Consider the following 14,858-nt stretch of genomic DNA (forward strand, 5'->3'; position numbering starts at 1 on the left):
CTCGCCTTGCACACTGTCCCAGGATGATGCACCATAATAAGACATGCTATCATGATGCCACTGTTGTATGTTCAGGTGAGACCTTGGACTGATGGACATCATTTACACGTGTCCTATATGTCTTCTTCCTCTCTACCCACAGTTCAGAGCCTCTGTATATTTCTGTGGTCTTCAGGGTTCCTAGGTGCTCCCCTTCTCATGCTTTGAGCCACCCAGGGATTCTTTCCCCAACCTGTATCACATCAGCATGAAATAAGACTGTGAGACTTTTACTCCTACAATTCAAAGCCAGGTGCAGAATACCAAAATAGTAGCTTCTTGGACATATCTCAGATCCTGGCCAAATCTGGGATGTGCCCGTGTGAAGTGAAACTTACCCACCAAAGGTTCCTGTGCCTTTCTGTCTGCATAATTTGTTTGCTAGATTGTATAAAAGCAGGACCCTCTCACAGCAAAGATGGAGACCTCACCTATGAGTGGACGCTCTGCGTAGGACTTCCCAGTTGCCAGGGAATGGCTCTACAAATCCTTCGCTGTGAAGGGGTTTCCCAGCTGATGTACAGGATGTGGATGATGATAAGTATTGGGGCAATTGGTGATGTTTCTTTCTTAATTACTATGCTTTCTCTTATGCAGTAATGATTAGGTGCATTACCCTGTTTAACTCTATACCTTGCTAATTCTTTTTTTCCCTGTTTTATACGAGAGTAAAATAAGTTTTGTTTCTAATATTCTGTTGGTGTCTGTGTCCTTTTGCCAGCCACATCAATTGGCAAAACAGTATGTTAATCCCTGGCACTTCAGTTAATTATAAAACTGGTAGAGGTACCGTACCTCCAAAAGGTCAAAGGAGGCACAAGTTTCAAATTTAAGTTATTAAAAAAAAAAAATAATAAAGAAAAAGTTGTCAGAAGCCTGGATGACTTTAGTTATGACTGCCAGGTAACATTATTTAAGAACTCCATACAGTCATGGCTGCTGGGGGCTCTAAATACAGCTAAACTTATTGCCACCCACTCACTCATATCACCCAAAAGTGAGGATGAGACCCAGCAAACTCAATTTTTTTCCTGAGGGCACTAATCAAAAGGGGTAAACTGAACAGGTGGTAGAGCTTCTGGCAACACCCTGTCACAAAGCAAGCCTGGAAAGGACTGCAGTTCATGTCCATTTCCCAGTCAAAGGGCTGCAGCCTGTTTCAAGATTGCCTTGGACACTGTCTCAGTGGCCATGGCAATCTGGAGTCCTGGCTGGGGAGCTGTAGCAGCCAAATGGCCCAGTTAACGTATCAGTAACTGACATGTCTTGGCTCCTGCCTTCATCTTGCAAGAGTCACAGTTCAGAGTGGAAATCCAAGTCTCGTTAGGGGGAGTAAGATGCAAGGACCAGGCAAGAGTAAGACATAATAATGTGAGAAGATAGAGAGACTGCATGGGGATGGCAGTAGGACACCACAATCCTACCCATGCTGCACTTAAATTATTGTGAATATGCTGACAGGCATGGTCTGCTGTGTTCAGAGTATTATGCTGTGGCATGGGTGAAAGTTGAGAACTGCACACTTGTGTTGCTGCTTATTGGGTATCGTGAGATGAACAGCAACTGAGAAAGTGCTACTAGCAGCTCGTACTCTGAGTTTCTCACATGCTTCAAATGAAAAGCAATACTGGAACTGTCTCTGCAAGAAAAGATGTTGCAAGGTAGCAGCAGTGTTGTGGAGAGAGGAGAGAGCAGAGGAGGAGAGACTGAACTTAAAGAGTCAAAAGACTTTAAGTCATGTAGTGCAGGCTACAACATGGACAATAAAGACTTTTCTTTTCAGAGCTAGCTTATGAGCATCCTGGTCTAACATGCTTCTAAGTAACCTAAGGCATAGTGAGTTTTAGTTCCTTGCAGATAGATCTCTCTTACAAGTTTCAATGCAATAGCACAAATCAAATGTAACTGCTAAGTTCCTTTATCCTTCCTGCAGGCTACGGTGGGTACAGGCTGGCAAATGGCAGTTCCGGGTGTTCAGGGAGAGTAGAACTTCTTCATGGAGGCACATGGGGAACCCTGTGCGACTACCTGTGGGATTTACCAGCCGCCAATGCCCTGTGCCAGCAGCTGGACTGTGGAGTTGCCCTACTGATACCAGATGGACAGTCCTTCGGGAAAGGAAATGGATCTGTCTGGAACGGCACATTCAGCTGCAAGAAGGATGGCTCACACTTGAGAGACTGTCCTGTGAGTGTGCTAGGTCATGATCAATGCCCTGCTGGGAAAGACGCTCGTGTGGTATGTTCAGGTGAGCAGCAGAAAGGTCTAAGAGGAGAACTGAAAAACTCTTTCTTTGAGGAAAAATATGGACCCAAAATCCAGAGAGTGTCTGTGGAGCCAAGCTCCATCTTTTTTTCTGTGACTACAGGCATTTCCAGGATTTGAGGCTGCACTTCACCGGTACCACAAGGCTGCCCCCTGAGAAATGCTCCTAGTGTCAGGGAACAGCAAGAACAGGGCTGCTCCACAAGGCAGGATGAGCTGGAGACAGAGGGTGAGGACAACACAGGCAGTGTCCTTACCCATCAAGGCACAATCCAAAGCATCTGCACAGAGGACAGAGGAAGGTACTGATAATGAGACCTGTTGACGGTCCCAGACAAGGCAAAGTAATCAATCAGATGTAGGGTCCTACTGTAGAGTATAGTCAGGAGTAGCAGGAGACAAGACTGAAGACAGTTACATGAGTCATAGACTGAAGGCCTGATCCAGGTTTAAGTGAGGCCTTGGACCAGCAGCCCAAGGATGCATAGCTGGAGATCTTAGGTGTGGCTGGTAAGAACAATTAAGGTCTATGGATTCAGCCAAAGCCCTGAAACCTAGTGCCCTGAGTCTAAAAATTGCCAAGAGGACCGTATCCTGATTTTTAGTCATTCTTCTCTGTAAAATAGTGTGGAGTGAAGTCCAGTTATGAGTATGAAAGTTCCAGTGTCCCAGTGGAGTCCTTTTTACTACTGAATGCTGAGGAAAACTCATTCCCATTTCCCAGTTACTTTCAGGTCATGCCCATGAGCAGATATGAACATGACATCTCAGTACTCACTTTTTCTTATATTCAGGGTGCCCAGGGGGCAGGTTGGTAGATGGCACCACATGCTCTGGCACAGTGGAGATCCGCCATGGAGACACATGGGGAAGACTCTGCCACTTCCACTGGAATTTGCAAGCTGCCAACGTTCTCTGTCGTCAGCTGAACTGTGGGTATGCAAAGTCAATCCAGACAAGAGACCATTTTGTGGATGGGAATGGGCCTATATGGAGAGATGCTTTTCACTGTGAAGGGACAGAGTCCTGCCTGTGGGATTGTGCTCAAGTGACTTTGGGCAATCCAGCCTGTCCAGCCAGAGAAGCAGCCACTGTTATTTGCTCAGGTAAGTCAGGAGTGGCCTTTTATGGGTAGCGAAGCTTCAGACCAAAGCAGCATTGGTCATCTCACTCAGCCAAGTAAGTCTGGTATGCCAGCCTGTCTTTAATGCCCTTGCCTTGCTTTGCCTTGCCTTGCCTTGCCTCTCCTTGCCCTGCCTTTCCCCCACCCCTCCAACTTTGGTTTCAGCATAAAAACTTCATTTAGTGGAGGGATTCACATTGTTTAGATATCCCTAACTCCTCACAGGATCTAGTCTTTGAGCTGGAGAAGCCTTTCTCACTTCCTGTTGCAGATCCTTGTGTGCATGAAAGTGAACAAAGCCTTAACAGAGGCTGTCTGCTTAACCAGCGGTGAGAGTTATTTTTTTATCAGCATAGAAATTTGTCTTCCATCTCTCTCCTGCATGTTGTTTCTCCTGTAGTAAGAGCAGTAGATGTTATTCAATACATTTTCCAACTCTCTTGAGTCCAGGTCTTGCTGAATCACTCAGACTCTCAGGTGGTGAGAGCCGCTGTGATGGGCGAGTTGAGATCTCTCTCCATGGAATGTGGAGCAGAGTCCTGGATGATGACTGGGACATTAAGGATGCTCATGTGGTATGCCGACAGCTCCAGTGTGGAATTGCTGTGAAAGCCTACTACCTTCCAAGGTCTGAGCGAGGCATGGGTTTTGTGGGCTTAAGAAGTGTCCAGTGTGTTGGAAATGAGACTCAGCTGACGCTCTGTAAGACCTCTCATTCTCAGACAGTGCCAACAGGAGTTGCTGAAGATGTTGGTGTGATTTGCTCTGGTGAGTTATAATGAAAAGAAACAGAATGCTTCCTGGGTTGCCTCTAGCCCATCTCGTGCTGTGGTCTTGCCAGTTCTTAAATACACATGGGGCTGAGCTTCTGATACTCACTTGCTTGTATACTCTGAGGGACAAATGATAGCGAAGGAAGCGAGTGTAATTTACATAATGCTTTCTTCATCTGAATATCTTAAAGAATTTGTCTGACAGGAAGAAAAAGAAGTAATAGAATACAGAAGTCATGACAGTAATTTGGCCATGGCTGACACATATGCTGACTGTCACTTTGGAATTAAATGGGTTTTATTTTTAAGATTCCTATATTTATAGATGCCTTTCTAAAGTAAATTAGAACTGTTTCTACTCTTCTCTTATTTTGCAACACAGCTGTAACAGAAATTGTCTGTTTAACTAAATGAGTTTAAATAGAAAACAGCTCCTCAGGCTTTCTAAGCTAAAGTTGATCTCTGTATATACTGAGTATGACTAGACACTCCCTCTTGTTTGCAACATCTCATAGGAATTATTCAAACATTTACCCAATGCAGGAGTAGGCCTTTCCTTTTATGCAGTTTTAACATCACAGGACTTCTGCCCAAGAAACCATAACAGAAGAACTGGAATATAACAAGAACATGATGCCTTAAAAGTGCTTTAAACATACAGCTCTTAGACTGAGCTGTGCATTACCATTATATTGTATGTTGACAGCTGGGTTTTCTTCCTGCAGGTAGCAGACAGATCAGGCTGGTGAATGGATCAATGCGCTGCATTGGGAGAGTAGAGCTTTACCACGACGGCATCTGGGGCACCATCTGTGATGATAACTGGGATCTATCAGATGCTAATGTTGTTTGCAAGCAGCTGGGATGTGGACATGCCATCAAGGCATTTGCCTCTGCTCATTACGGCAAAGGCTCAGGACAGATCTGGCTGGATGATGTGAACTGCACTGGGGCTGAATCTGATCTCTGGGCATGTCCCTCGAGGGCATGGGGTGAGCACAACTGTCAACACAAAGAGGATGCTGGAGTCCTGTGCTCAGGTGTGTTCAGAGAATCTTTTTCTGAGCCTGTGAGTTGGAAGGGGAGGGTTACATAAAGGGAAAGTGGAGAATAGTGGAGACTTGCTTGGAGAACATCTTGCTCTCTTCTGACTTATAGTTGCATAGTTGATCAGCACATCCCCTTGGTCCCACCAAGATGCAAAGGGTCTACAGGAGTCCTTATTTTGTATTAACACACACTCACAAAAAGTGTGTGGTGGAGTGGGATATTTGGGGGAATAAACTGGGTTTCCACAGCAAGGGGCTGTGGGTGTTCCTTGTGCAGGAAGAGGTCATGCACTGTGCCCATTACAATCATAGAATCACAGAATCATAGAATGGTTTGGGTTGGAAGGGACCTTAAAGATCATCTAGTTCCAACCCCCCTGCCATCAGCAGGGACACCTTCCACTAGACCAGGTTGCTCAAAGCCTCATCCAGCCTGGCCTTGAACACTTCCAGGGAGGGGGCAGCCACAGCTTCTCTGGGCAACCTGTGCCAGTGTCTCACCACCCTCACAGGAAAGAATTTCTTCCTAATGTCTCATCTAAATCTCCTCTATTCTAGTTTATAGCCATTGCCCCTCATTCTATCACTCCCTTCCCTTGAAAAAAGTCCCTCCCCAGCCTTCCTGTAGCCCCTTCAGGCCCCAGAACCTTCTCTTCTCCAGGCTGAACAGCCCCAACACTCTCAGCCTGTCCTCACAGGAGAGGTGCTCCAGCCCTTGGATCATCTTTGTGGCCTCCTCTGGATTCACTCCAGTAGGTCCATGTCCTTCTTACACTGGGGGCTCCAGAACTGGACACTGTACTCCAGGTCTCACTCAGAGTGGAGTAGAGGGGCAGAATCCCCTCCCTTGGTCTGCTGGCCATGCTTCTCTTGATGCAGCACAGTCAGTTATAGCTAGCTCTGAAACCAATGGAAACAACCCACTGTGCACCAGAGCATCAAACAATCAGAGGAGCATAGGGTGGACCTGCCCAAGCACATTTAAGACAGAGTAGCAGCTGAAAGAGAGAGGAGAAATGAAGGAGAAGTGGAAAAATACACTACTGAGGATGTGGCTGGAGACACAGTTTCCATGCCAGAGGAGGTATGGCTCTCAGAGGGCTGCAGCCTGTGGATAAACCACCTCATTTTGAGTGGGAAGAGGAACACCAGCAAGCTTTGGAGCTGATCAGCAGAAGATAGTCCATGCCATGGCATTAGGACCAATATGGATAGGTAGCAATATAAAAAAAATTAATAATTGTTATATACACATGCAGGAAAGACAAGCATCAAATGGAGATTGTGGCAATGAGCTTCTCAAGAGATGAGAGACACTGTTGGAACACTGGTGTCAGAGCCACAAAGGAGCAGAAAATAATTACTCCCCTCTAGAACAAGGAGTTCTAGCTGCATATGCAGAGGGTGTCAGACTGCCACTGAAGTAAGTGCTGAGCAGTCACTGTGGTTATGCCCTAGATGAGCTGTCCTGAATTTTAGGTTCAAGGATTCAAAACTACTGACAAAAAAGCAACCACAACTGCATGGCAAAAATGGATATTAGCCCTTTGTCAATCTGCACAACCACATCTGTTCAAGCTCTGGACCAGGATTAGTTGAATTTACTATGTTAATAGCCAGCAAAATAATAGCATGAGGAAGACAAAGACACCTTTGGCAGTTGAAGCCCTAGCATATGATAAGTATTGAAAATAAACCACCAAGTTTGTTCCCTGGTGGATCCTGTAAAAGCACAGCAGGAAACAGGAGGTGGAAATCCTTGGAACCCCTCTACAGAAGAAGTTGCCATCTAAAAGGAGACTTGAAGAAGTTTGAAAGGCCTTGAAAATAGTCTTGGAACATACTCAGGAGCATCAAGAGAACCAAATGCACAGATTTCTGGATGGTGGGAAATTGCTTAAAGAATGAACTTGTGATAACTGGCAGCAGTGAGGAAAAACATTTTGAGCAGAAATAGGGAAAGGATGAAAAGCTGCGTGAAGAAAGACTTGCTTAGTATGCCGTGCTAATAATGTGGATATCCTAAATTCAAAGACAACTCAAGAAGCGAAACACAGCAACCAAACTGACCAGCTGGCTCATCCTGTCAGTAGAGATTTGGGATGGGAGTGTAAAGGAAAATTACTTTTAGATTGATGAGCCTATGGAACTGCTGAGCATGCTGCGAGGGATCGCGGACAGAGAAGGCTGCTTAGGCTTGTCTTGGGAAGATATAAAGCAAGTAATTAGGCAGTGTGATGTCTGCAGAATATTACAACATACAGTGTGAACGATGAAACAGTATGCACAGTGAGATAAGTTAACGTTTGAAGACACTTGGCAAGTGAGTTATACAGAGCAAAGCCCTCCTGCCCAGCAGCACTGGCAGATGCTATGTTCTCATAGTGGTAGAGCATCACAAGGGTGGGTGATTAGAAGCTTTCCCCACTCAGACAGCAAATGCAGGTAGCACCCTAAAAGAAATAAACAAACATATTTGTTGGCACCATGGTGCTGCTTAGGCAGGAATCAGACAATGTAATTCATTACAAAAATACAACCATTCAAGAATGAGTAGAGTGGATACATCACCAGGCAGCTGGAAAAGTAGAGCTGTGCAATGGTTTACTTAAACCCATGCTAAAAACACTAGGAAAAGGGTCTACCAGGGAACGTATGACATCCACACTTTCCTCACCTCCAGGAAGCTGCATGGCTACCTACCCTAGAGCCAGGAACTCGTCATAACAGTTCAAAAGAAAACCTGAATTCAGTTGGATGATAAAGTACCAGCCAGCCCTGAGGATGTTTGGTTTGGGAAGCCTGCAAGAGTTGAAACCCCTAAGAAAGTGGTCTCTAGTGTTTGAAGAGCAGGGTTTACTTACTGGTTGGTCTTTGGAAAAAGAACAATGAAATGTGTGCCTTTACATAAAGTAAATAGAAGAGAATAACCTTACTTTACCTCACAAACTACATTCTTGTTCATGTGTTTTGCAGGGACAAGGTCTGAATTTTGTAATAAATATATGTTGAGATTGGTATGATGTTAACTCCTATAATGTGGTTCCTAGAATGAGAGATAGTGTTTTACTGGCTATATGTGCACATTGCTACAATGACAGTATCTATTATCTGGGACTAAAGGTAGAATTTATAATGCTTATGTTTTATGATGATGATGGTAGAGTTTATAATAGATAGATGTTCAAACACTTCTTAAATAGGTGTTTCACAGAGGTGAGGGGTGAAATGTATTGGCTATCACTGGCAGGGTTTCAGTCACTGGAGGCTGCAGGGGTGCCCTGTGCTTCTGCAGCGGAGTCATTCCAGCTGGGTCTGAAATTATCATTGCACACCAATACTTCAGCAAATCAGAGGAGCACGTGGCACCTATGCTTCAACATACCAAAGAAATATGCCTGAAACTGTGGGGTGTGGCCTTCACTGTTGTTTGTGTACGTAGATGCTGGTGAATGCTGGCTAACCTGAGAGGATCACTGCACGATTTTTGGTTTTAAATGTTTGTCACTTTTGGAGTTCTTTCCTCTGGTACTTTCTCATTCAGAGTGATGAACAGCATTGCTAGCAGATTCTGGATGTCACTCATCACAGCCAAGTTCCTAGCAGAATCGGGTCCCTCTAATTCCATTTTTATGTCTTTACGTCTAGAATTCCTGGATCTGAGGCTGGCGAATGGCGACGACTGTGCAGGACGGCTAGAAGTTTTCTACAATGGGACATGGGGGAGCATTTGCTCCAATCGTATGTCTCAACTCACTGCAATAACTGTGTGCAAGCACCTGAAATGCGGAGTTGGTGGAGAAATTGCAACAGATTTCAAATATGGTAGAGGTTCTGGGCCCACGTGGCTGGACCACATTGAGTGCACTGAGCAACATAGCTCTCTCTGGCAATGTCAGTCAGACCCCTGGAATCCTCAGTCATGTGACAAACGAGCAGAAGAGACCCATATTTCTTGCACTGGTAATTCGAAATGCATCTGTACAGAACTCTCCAGACATATGCATAAACTTAGGCATGCATATATGGACACTGTAGTAATCACCTCATGTTTGCTTGTTATCTGCTAAATATTATTTCTAGTTTCATGCAAATGGCACAAACATTTTTATTTGTCTATACTCCTGATGTAAATGAGTGACTTAAAATTACATGAGTGTCGCCAAGTGCAGCTACTCAGTGGAAATCCCAGGGAAGCCCCTGATAGAAGCCCTCAGGACAGGTGACTGAGATGAATGGCATGAATGGTGCCATTACATATTTTTAAAGCAAAAATCTATAATATACAGTCATTTTGAGAGATTTGAATTAGGATCAGACTTTCCAAGAAGTCTAGAGGTATTTCTACATGTATCAGTGCATATGTAGATGTACACACGTGCATGCACATAGCCATGGACAAGTGTATGAATTCTTCAGTTCTAATGGCTGCTCTTATGACAGTATTTCATAACTGTGGGTTCCCACTATAATATAAATTAATTCTAGAGGGCATTCAGATTTCCTGAAAGGGATTGCAGCTGCCTCACACAAGGAGAAAGAAAGAAAGCACAGTCATCGGGAAAATTATTTAATTCACAGCAATACCCAAACAATGATCCACCAAGAACTAAATAGGTCATATATATATATACATAAAATAGGAAAAAATTAACTTGATGATTAATTTTCAGGCATTTTATACTCTCTCACTCTTTTCAGAGAACAATCAGATTATTTACTTCAGTATTTAAATTCTGCAGGAAGAGAAGAGGCAACATCTCCAGCCACATTTTATGAATGTCCAAACTCTACAAGTTGTTCAGGTATCTCTACCTCTTTGTTTCTCCTTATTGGTACCTATGGACCTTTCTGCTGTTTCAGCAATACAGGAAGTTTCTGTGTTTTGCAGACAGGGAGAAGTTACGAGTCACAGGAGGAGAGGATGGATGTTCAGGCAGAGTGGAGATTTGGCAGCAAGGCTCTTGGGGAACAATCTGTGATGATTCCTGGGACATGGCAGACGCTAATGTCGTATGCAGGCAGCTGGGTTGTGGATCTGCTGTGTCTGCTCTGAGTGAAGCTGCCTTTGGGGAAGGGACTGGTCCCATCTGGTTGGAGAAGGTGCACTGTAAAGGAACAGAGCTCTCTCTTTGGCACTGTCCTGCCAAGCCTTTGTTTGGCAAAAACTGTGATCATAAGGAAGACGCTGCTGTGGATTGCTCCGGTTAGTGACTCATCCTTTGGTTCATTACACAGATCTGGGAAGGAGGTGGATAGAGGAAAATAATGTCAGATGTACATCCCAGTGACTAGCCCCTTCATAATTTTGACTGCAGGAACCTCACAAATGATGTGAAGATGTTCTCCCTATTTTTTGCATTTGCCTCCTCCTTAATCTGGACTCGTCTTCCTTTTGCAGGTGTGACAGAAACAACAGCATCACCCACTAGAGCAGGTAAAACATTTCTTCTTCCCCTTTCTTTCTCCCATCAAGTGAGGATTTATGTCCCTGATACTGCATAGCAGGTAAACCAGCAGTATATTCCAGCTCATCAGAAAGCATCTCCCACTGCTTTTTGTAAAGGAGAGCCGAGTGGCATTATCCCCAGCTGCTGAATTCTAGCTGCTTGAGCAGGACCCACAACTGGGCAGCAGGTGACCTGCCTCACCCTGCTAGCATGGGCTCAGCAGGAGGCTACAGAGGAACAGGCCTTTGGCTCACCTGATACCCCACCCGTTGCTTCTTCATGTCCATTCAGATCCTCCCCGCCGCCCTGCAACAGACACTACAAGAATTTCAACGCCTGTCATCCTCTGCATTGTCCTGGGAGCCCTTCTCTGCCTGGTCCTTGCCATTCTTGCTGGACAGATCCGAAGTGCCAGGGCACAGCAGAGAGGTGAGTCCCTCAGGAATGATATGAACACCTCCCTGACATGGCTGGGGGGACAGGGGACTGAGATGAATGGCATCTGCTGACAGAATGAGATTGTGACTTACCATCTGGCAGTGAAGGAGCCCAGCAGTGCTCATCCTCAGTCAGCACCTCTCAGTAACTTTTTGAGTACCAAACAGGCCATGTAGACTCCTTTAGGTCACTTGTTTTCATGACCCCAGCCTGGGTATGAGCAGAGACTGCATGAGTGATCATTGCCTTTTACTTTCAGGCTCCAGATTCTCCTATGACCCTTTCTCTGAGGCTGTCTACGAAGAGATCAACTATAATGACTATAACTTCATGAGGGAAAAGCAGGGGTTGACTGCCCTCTCAGGTCTGTGTGACTTGCTCTTGTCAAGAGAAAATTCCTCCTTGTGGCCCAGATCCCAGTCTGATACTTTACAGCTCCCAAATCTACTGGGAAACTGAAAATTCCTAGATTTGAAAAGAGAGGTTTCCAGCCCACTGGACTCTGCCCATTCCCCTCCTAGGTACAATTCATTCTCTGCTATCCTCACTGTAGCCATCAAGCATGGAGCAGTACAGGTCAAACCACCAAAGGAAAAAAAAATTAAACCAAAAAAAAAGCTTTTGCTGCAATTATTTAAAGCAGGAACAAATAAAGGAATAATCTGTATCTCCCTCCCAGTACCTATGTGTCTCTGTAGGTCTCCTCCTGCCAACTGCTTTTCTCCTGCCATGGCTTGCCTCCCCCATGAGCCAAGAGAGGTGTAATAGGGCCCCTAAGAGATTCTTGGCTATTCCACTGCAAGCCCTCTACCTGGCAGGAGTAACACTGACTGCCCAAGGATCTGCTTGGCTGGGGTGCTCTTACTGTAGCCTACTCTTTTCCTCATGGTGCAGTCTTAGCAGCTAAGGAGATTTTAATCTGATACCATACTCTTTCTCATTTGCCTAGATTCTTATTTGGAGAGTTCAAAAACAAAGGCACAGTATTATAGTGGGGACAGTGATGAAGAAAATGGTCCTGGAGTAATTAAAGGTAATGGAAGACAGGGATCCTACAAAGAAAGAGACCCAAAATCGGGGTAGCTTTTAATTTCCAAAGCATTATTAGTACTTTTTTCTTGCTGCACTGCATGTCCACTAGTGATGTTCTGATATGAACCAAAAATTTCTGTTTAACTGTTGTGATGGAAGAATGTCATACAAGCTCGTATACAAGTGCTAGTCTTCTCTTCTATATGAGAAGTTGAAAATAAATATTTGCTGGTCCTATTGCACTCTTCACAGGACCCAGTCACATGAATCCAACAATTCTTCTCCTAGAAATTGCAACAGTAACAGTTTGAAAGCTGCTGCTTCATTTATGAGATAAATAGGGAGAATTAAGAGAGAGGAAAAACATGCTCCAAATAAGAACATTGGAGTTGATAATGGAATTTTAATCCAAGTGATCTGAAGAAAGGGCAGACATGGGAGTTGTTGAATTTGAAAAAGTTTGGAGAAGAATCGCATTTTCCTGGAGCTGATGAAAAAGCTCTCTTAGTTATTGCCTGGTCTCAGAAAGATCAACTGCCAAAGCCACAAGCAGTTTTGGACCTCAGCTGCCCACATCCTTGACTCTCTGCTGTGCTATGTCTTTAATTTTATTTTCTACTGTTTTTCTAATATTAAAGGGTTTTTCATTTTTTAAAATTAAACTAAAGTTTTTCTTTTCCTTACTTTCTTTGCAATACTCATCAAGAAGGCAGTTATTGCAAATAAGATCATTTTTTCTTATTCAGATTGAATATTGAGTACTAAGTAAAAAGTGAAATAGGAGTGCTTTGATTTACTTTTAATTTTCTACATGTATTATTTGTATGTCCATGTGTGTATGTATATACTATAAAACAGTGAAAACTAATATTCTCTGAGGGATGGCTTCCAGTTAAGTACAGACCACAGAGCCAGCTTCCCCTAAGAAACTAGACAGCTGGCTACTGGCAGAACTGAGTTTGATGGATGGACTATTGAATGAATAAGGAATTGGCTGGATGGCCACATCCAAAGAGTCACAGTCAACAGCTCAATGTCCAAATGGAGATCAGTAACAAGTGGTGTCCCTCAGGTGTCCATACTGGGAGAGGTACTGTTCAATATCATCATTAATGACATGACAGTGGGATTGAGTGCACCCTCAGAAAGTTTCAAGATGACACCAGGCTGAGTGACGCAGCTGATACACCTGAGGGACAGGATGCCATCCGGAGAGACCTTGAGAGGTGTGAGAAATGGGCGAACATGAACCTCACCTTGTGAAGCTCAACAAGGCCAAGTGCAAGGTTCTGCACCTGTCTCAGGGCAATTCCCAGGATCAGTACAGACTGGGGAATAAATGGACTGAGAGCAGCCCTGAGCAGAAGGACTTGGGGATACTGATGGGTAAAATATTGGACATGAGCCAGCAATATGCACTTGCAGCCCAGAAGGCCAACCATATCCTGGGCTGTATCAAGAAAAGCATGGCCAGCAGGTTGAGGGAGGGGATTCTGCCCTTCTACTCTACTCTGGTGAGACCCCATCTGTGTCCAGGTCTGGAGTCCTCAGCACAAGAAAGACATGGACCTGTTGGAGTGGGTCCAGAAGAGGCCTCAAAAATGATCTGAAGGTGGAACACCCCTCCTGTGAAGAAAGGCTGAGAGTTGGGGTTGTTCAGCCTGGAGAAGAGAAACAGAACTGCAGATATTTTTTCTCCAAAGGTTTGGCTAAGTTGGTAGCTACATGTCCATAGGCAAACAGACAAGGGTCACTACTCAGCAAAACCATTTGGGAAAAATTTAACAGACAGTGGTTAAAGCAATGAAAATACAAAGAAGCAAATGCTACACAGAGGTAAATAAGGAGTAATTTTTCATTGTGGAATTTTGAAATGCAATGGGAAAACTTACTCTGAAATTAACCCTGCCACTAACTGCCTCCTTCTCCAGATCTTCTTCCTCCTCCTGTCCCTCCTCCATGTTAATTTCTGCTTTCTACTTCTTACAGCAATGTATAACAATTATTGGAGATATATCATTATTGTTTGGAATACCTTAGAGTCCTCAGGAAGATTCTTGGTTTATTATTGTTCATTATCACCATGATAATGTCAGTATTGCAGGCTTTTATTGCTGGATCATCAGATACTGCTCTCTCTAGTGGAAGATCTCTCCCTAACTGTTATAGTTAATACCTGTACTATTCCAGAGGTCTCTCCACTGCCTGAAAATGCCCTGGAAGATGGTTATGATGATGTGACAGAAGCTCCTGGACCTAAAGATGCTTCTCCTTCTGAGCAGAATGAACAGAAAATCATTGGAATCCCTGAAGAAAGTGACAGGAATAAGGATTCACAGACAGGTGAGGTCAGAAGAGCAGTGCTGTTAGTCTTCATAATCTATAGTTAATGTATTGAACTCAGAGAAAATCAAGGGGGAGGATACCTCAAGGGATCACCTAGGTTTTACCTAACCACTGTCAGGAAGTAACACTGCCTACCTACAAGAAGAGTGTAGGTTAGATGTTTGTTATTCTGTTCTCACAGCTATTCAGTAGCAGTGTTTCCACAACCTCTGCAGGTAATCTATACCCACGCTGTGTTTTCCTTACAGCTATAAAATTCTTGCCTGTGGCCTAACCTAAGTCTTCACTGCTGCAAATTAAAATTGTTACTTCTTACTACAATGATCATGGGGATAGAGGAGTT

At 44.2% G+C, this 14,858-nt stretch overlaps 1 protein-coding gene across 1 annotated transcript in view; it reads left to right on the plus strand.

Moving 5' to 3' along the window:
- LOC104525948 (antigen WC1.1-like) overlaps window positions 1-14,640 on the plus strand; it is a 20,307-nt gene extending 5,667 nt beyond the window's left edge. Inside the window, 13 exon segments of the mRNA XM_029085258.1 lie at window positions 1-75; window positions 1,973-2,287; window positions 3,099-3,410; window positions 3,878-4,195; window positions 4,926-5,240; window positions 8,898-9,212; window positions 9,992-10,054; window positions 10,141-10,455; window positions 10,651-10,686; window positions 10,991-11,132; window positions 11,404-11,505; window positions 12,103-12,170; window positions 14,360-14,640. The exon segment at window positions 1-75 is cut by the window's left edge and continues 13 nt beyond it. Coding sequence (XP_028941091.1) covers window positions 1-75; window positions 1,973-2,287; window positions 3,099-3,410; window positions 3,878-4,195; window positions 4,926-5,240; window positions 8,898-9,212; window positions 9,992-10,054; window positions 10,141-10,455; window positions 10,651-10,686; window positions 10,991-11,132; window positions 11,404-11,505; window positions 12,103-12,170; window positions 14,360-14,640 — 2,657 coding nt within the window.
- The last annotated feature ends 218 nt before the right edge of the window (window positions 14,641-14,858 follow it).

This window comes from Antrostomus carolinensis, unplaced genomic scaffold (genome assembly GCF_000700745.2).
Source record: "Antrostomus carolinensis isolate BGI_N321 unplaced genomic scaffold, ASM70074v2 scaffold396, whole genome shotgun sequence".
Taxonomy (NCBI): Eukaryota; Metazoa; Chordata; class Aves; order Caprimulgiformes; family Caprimulgidae; genus Antrostomus; species Antrostomus carolinensis.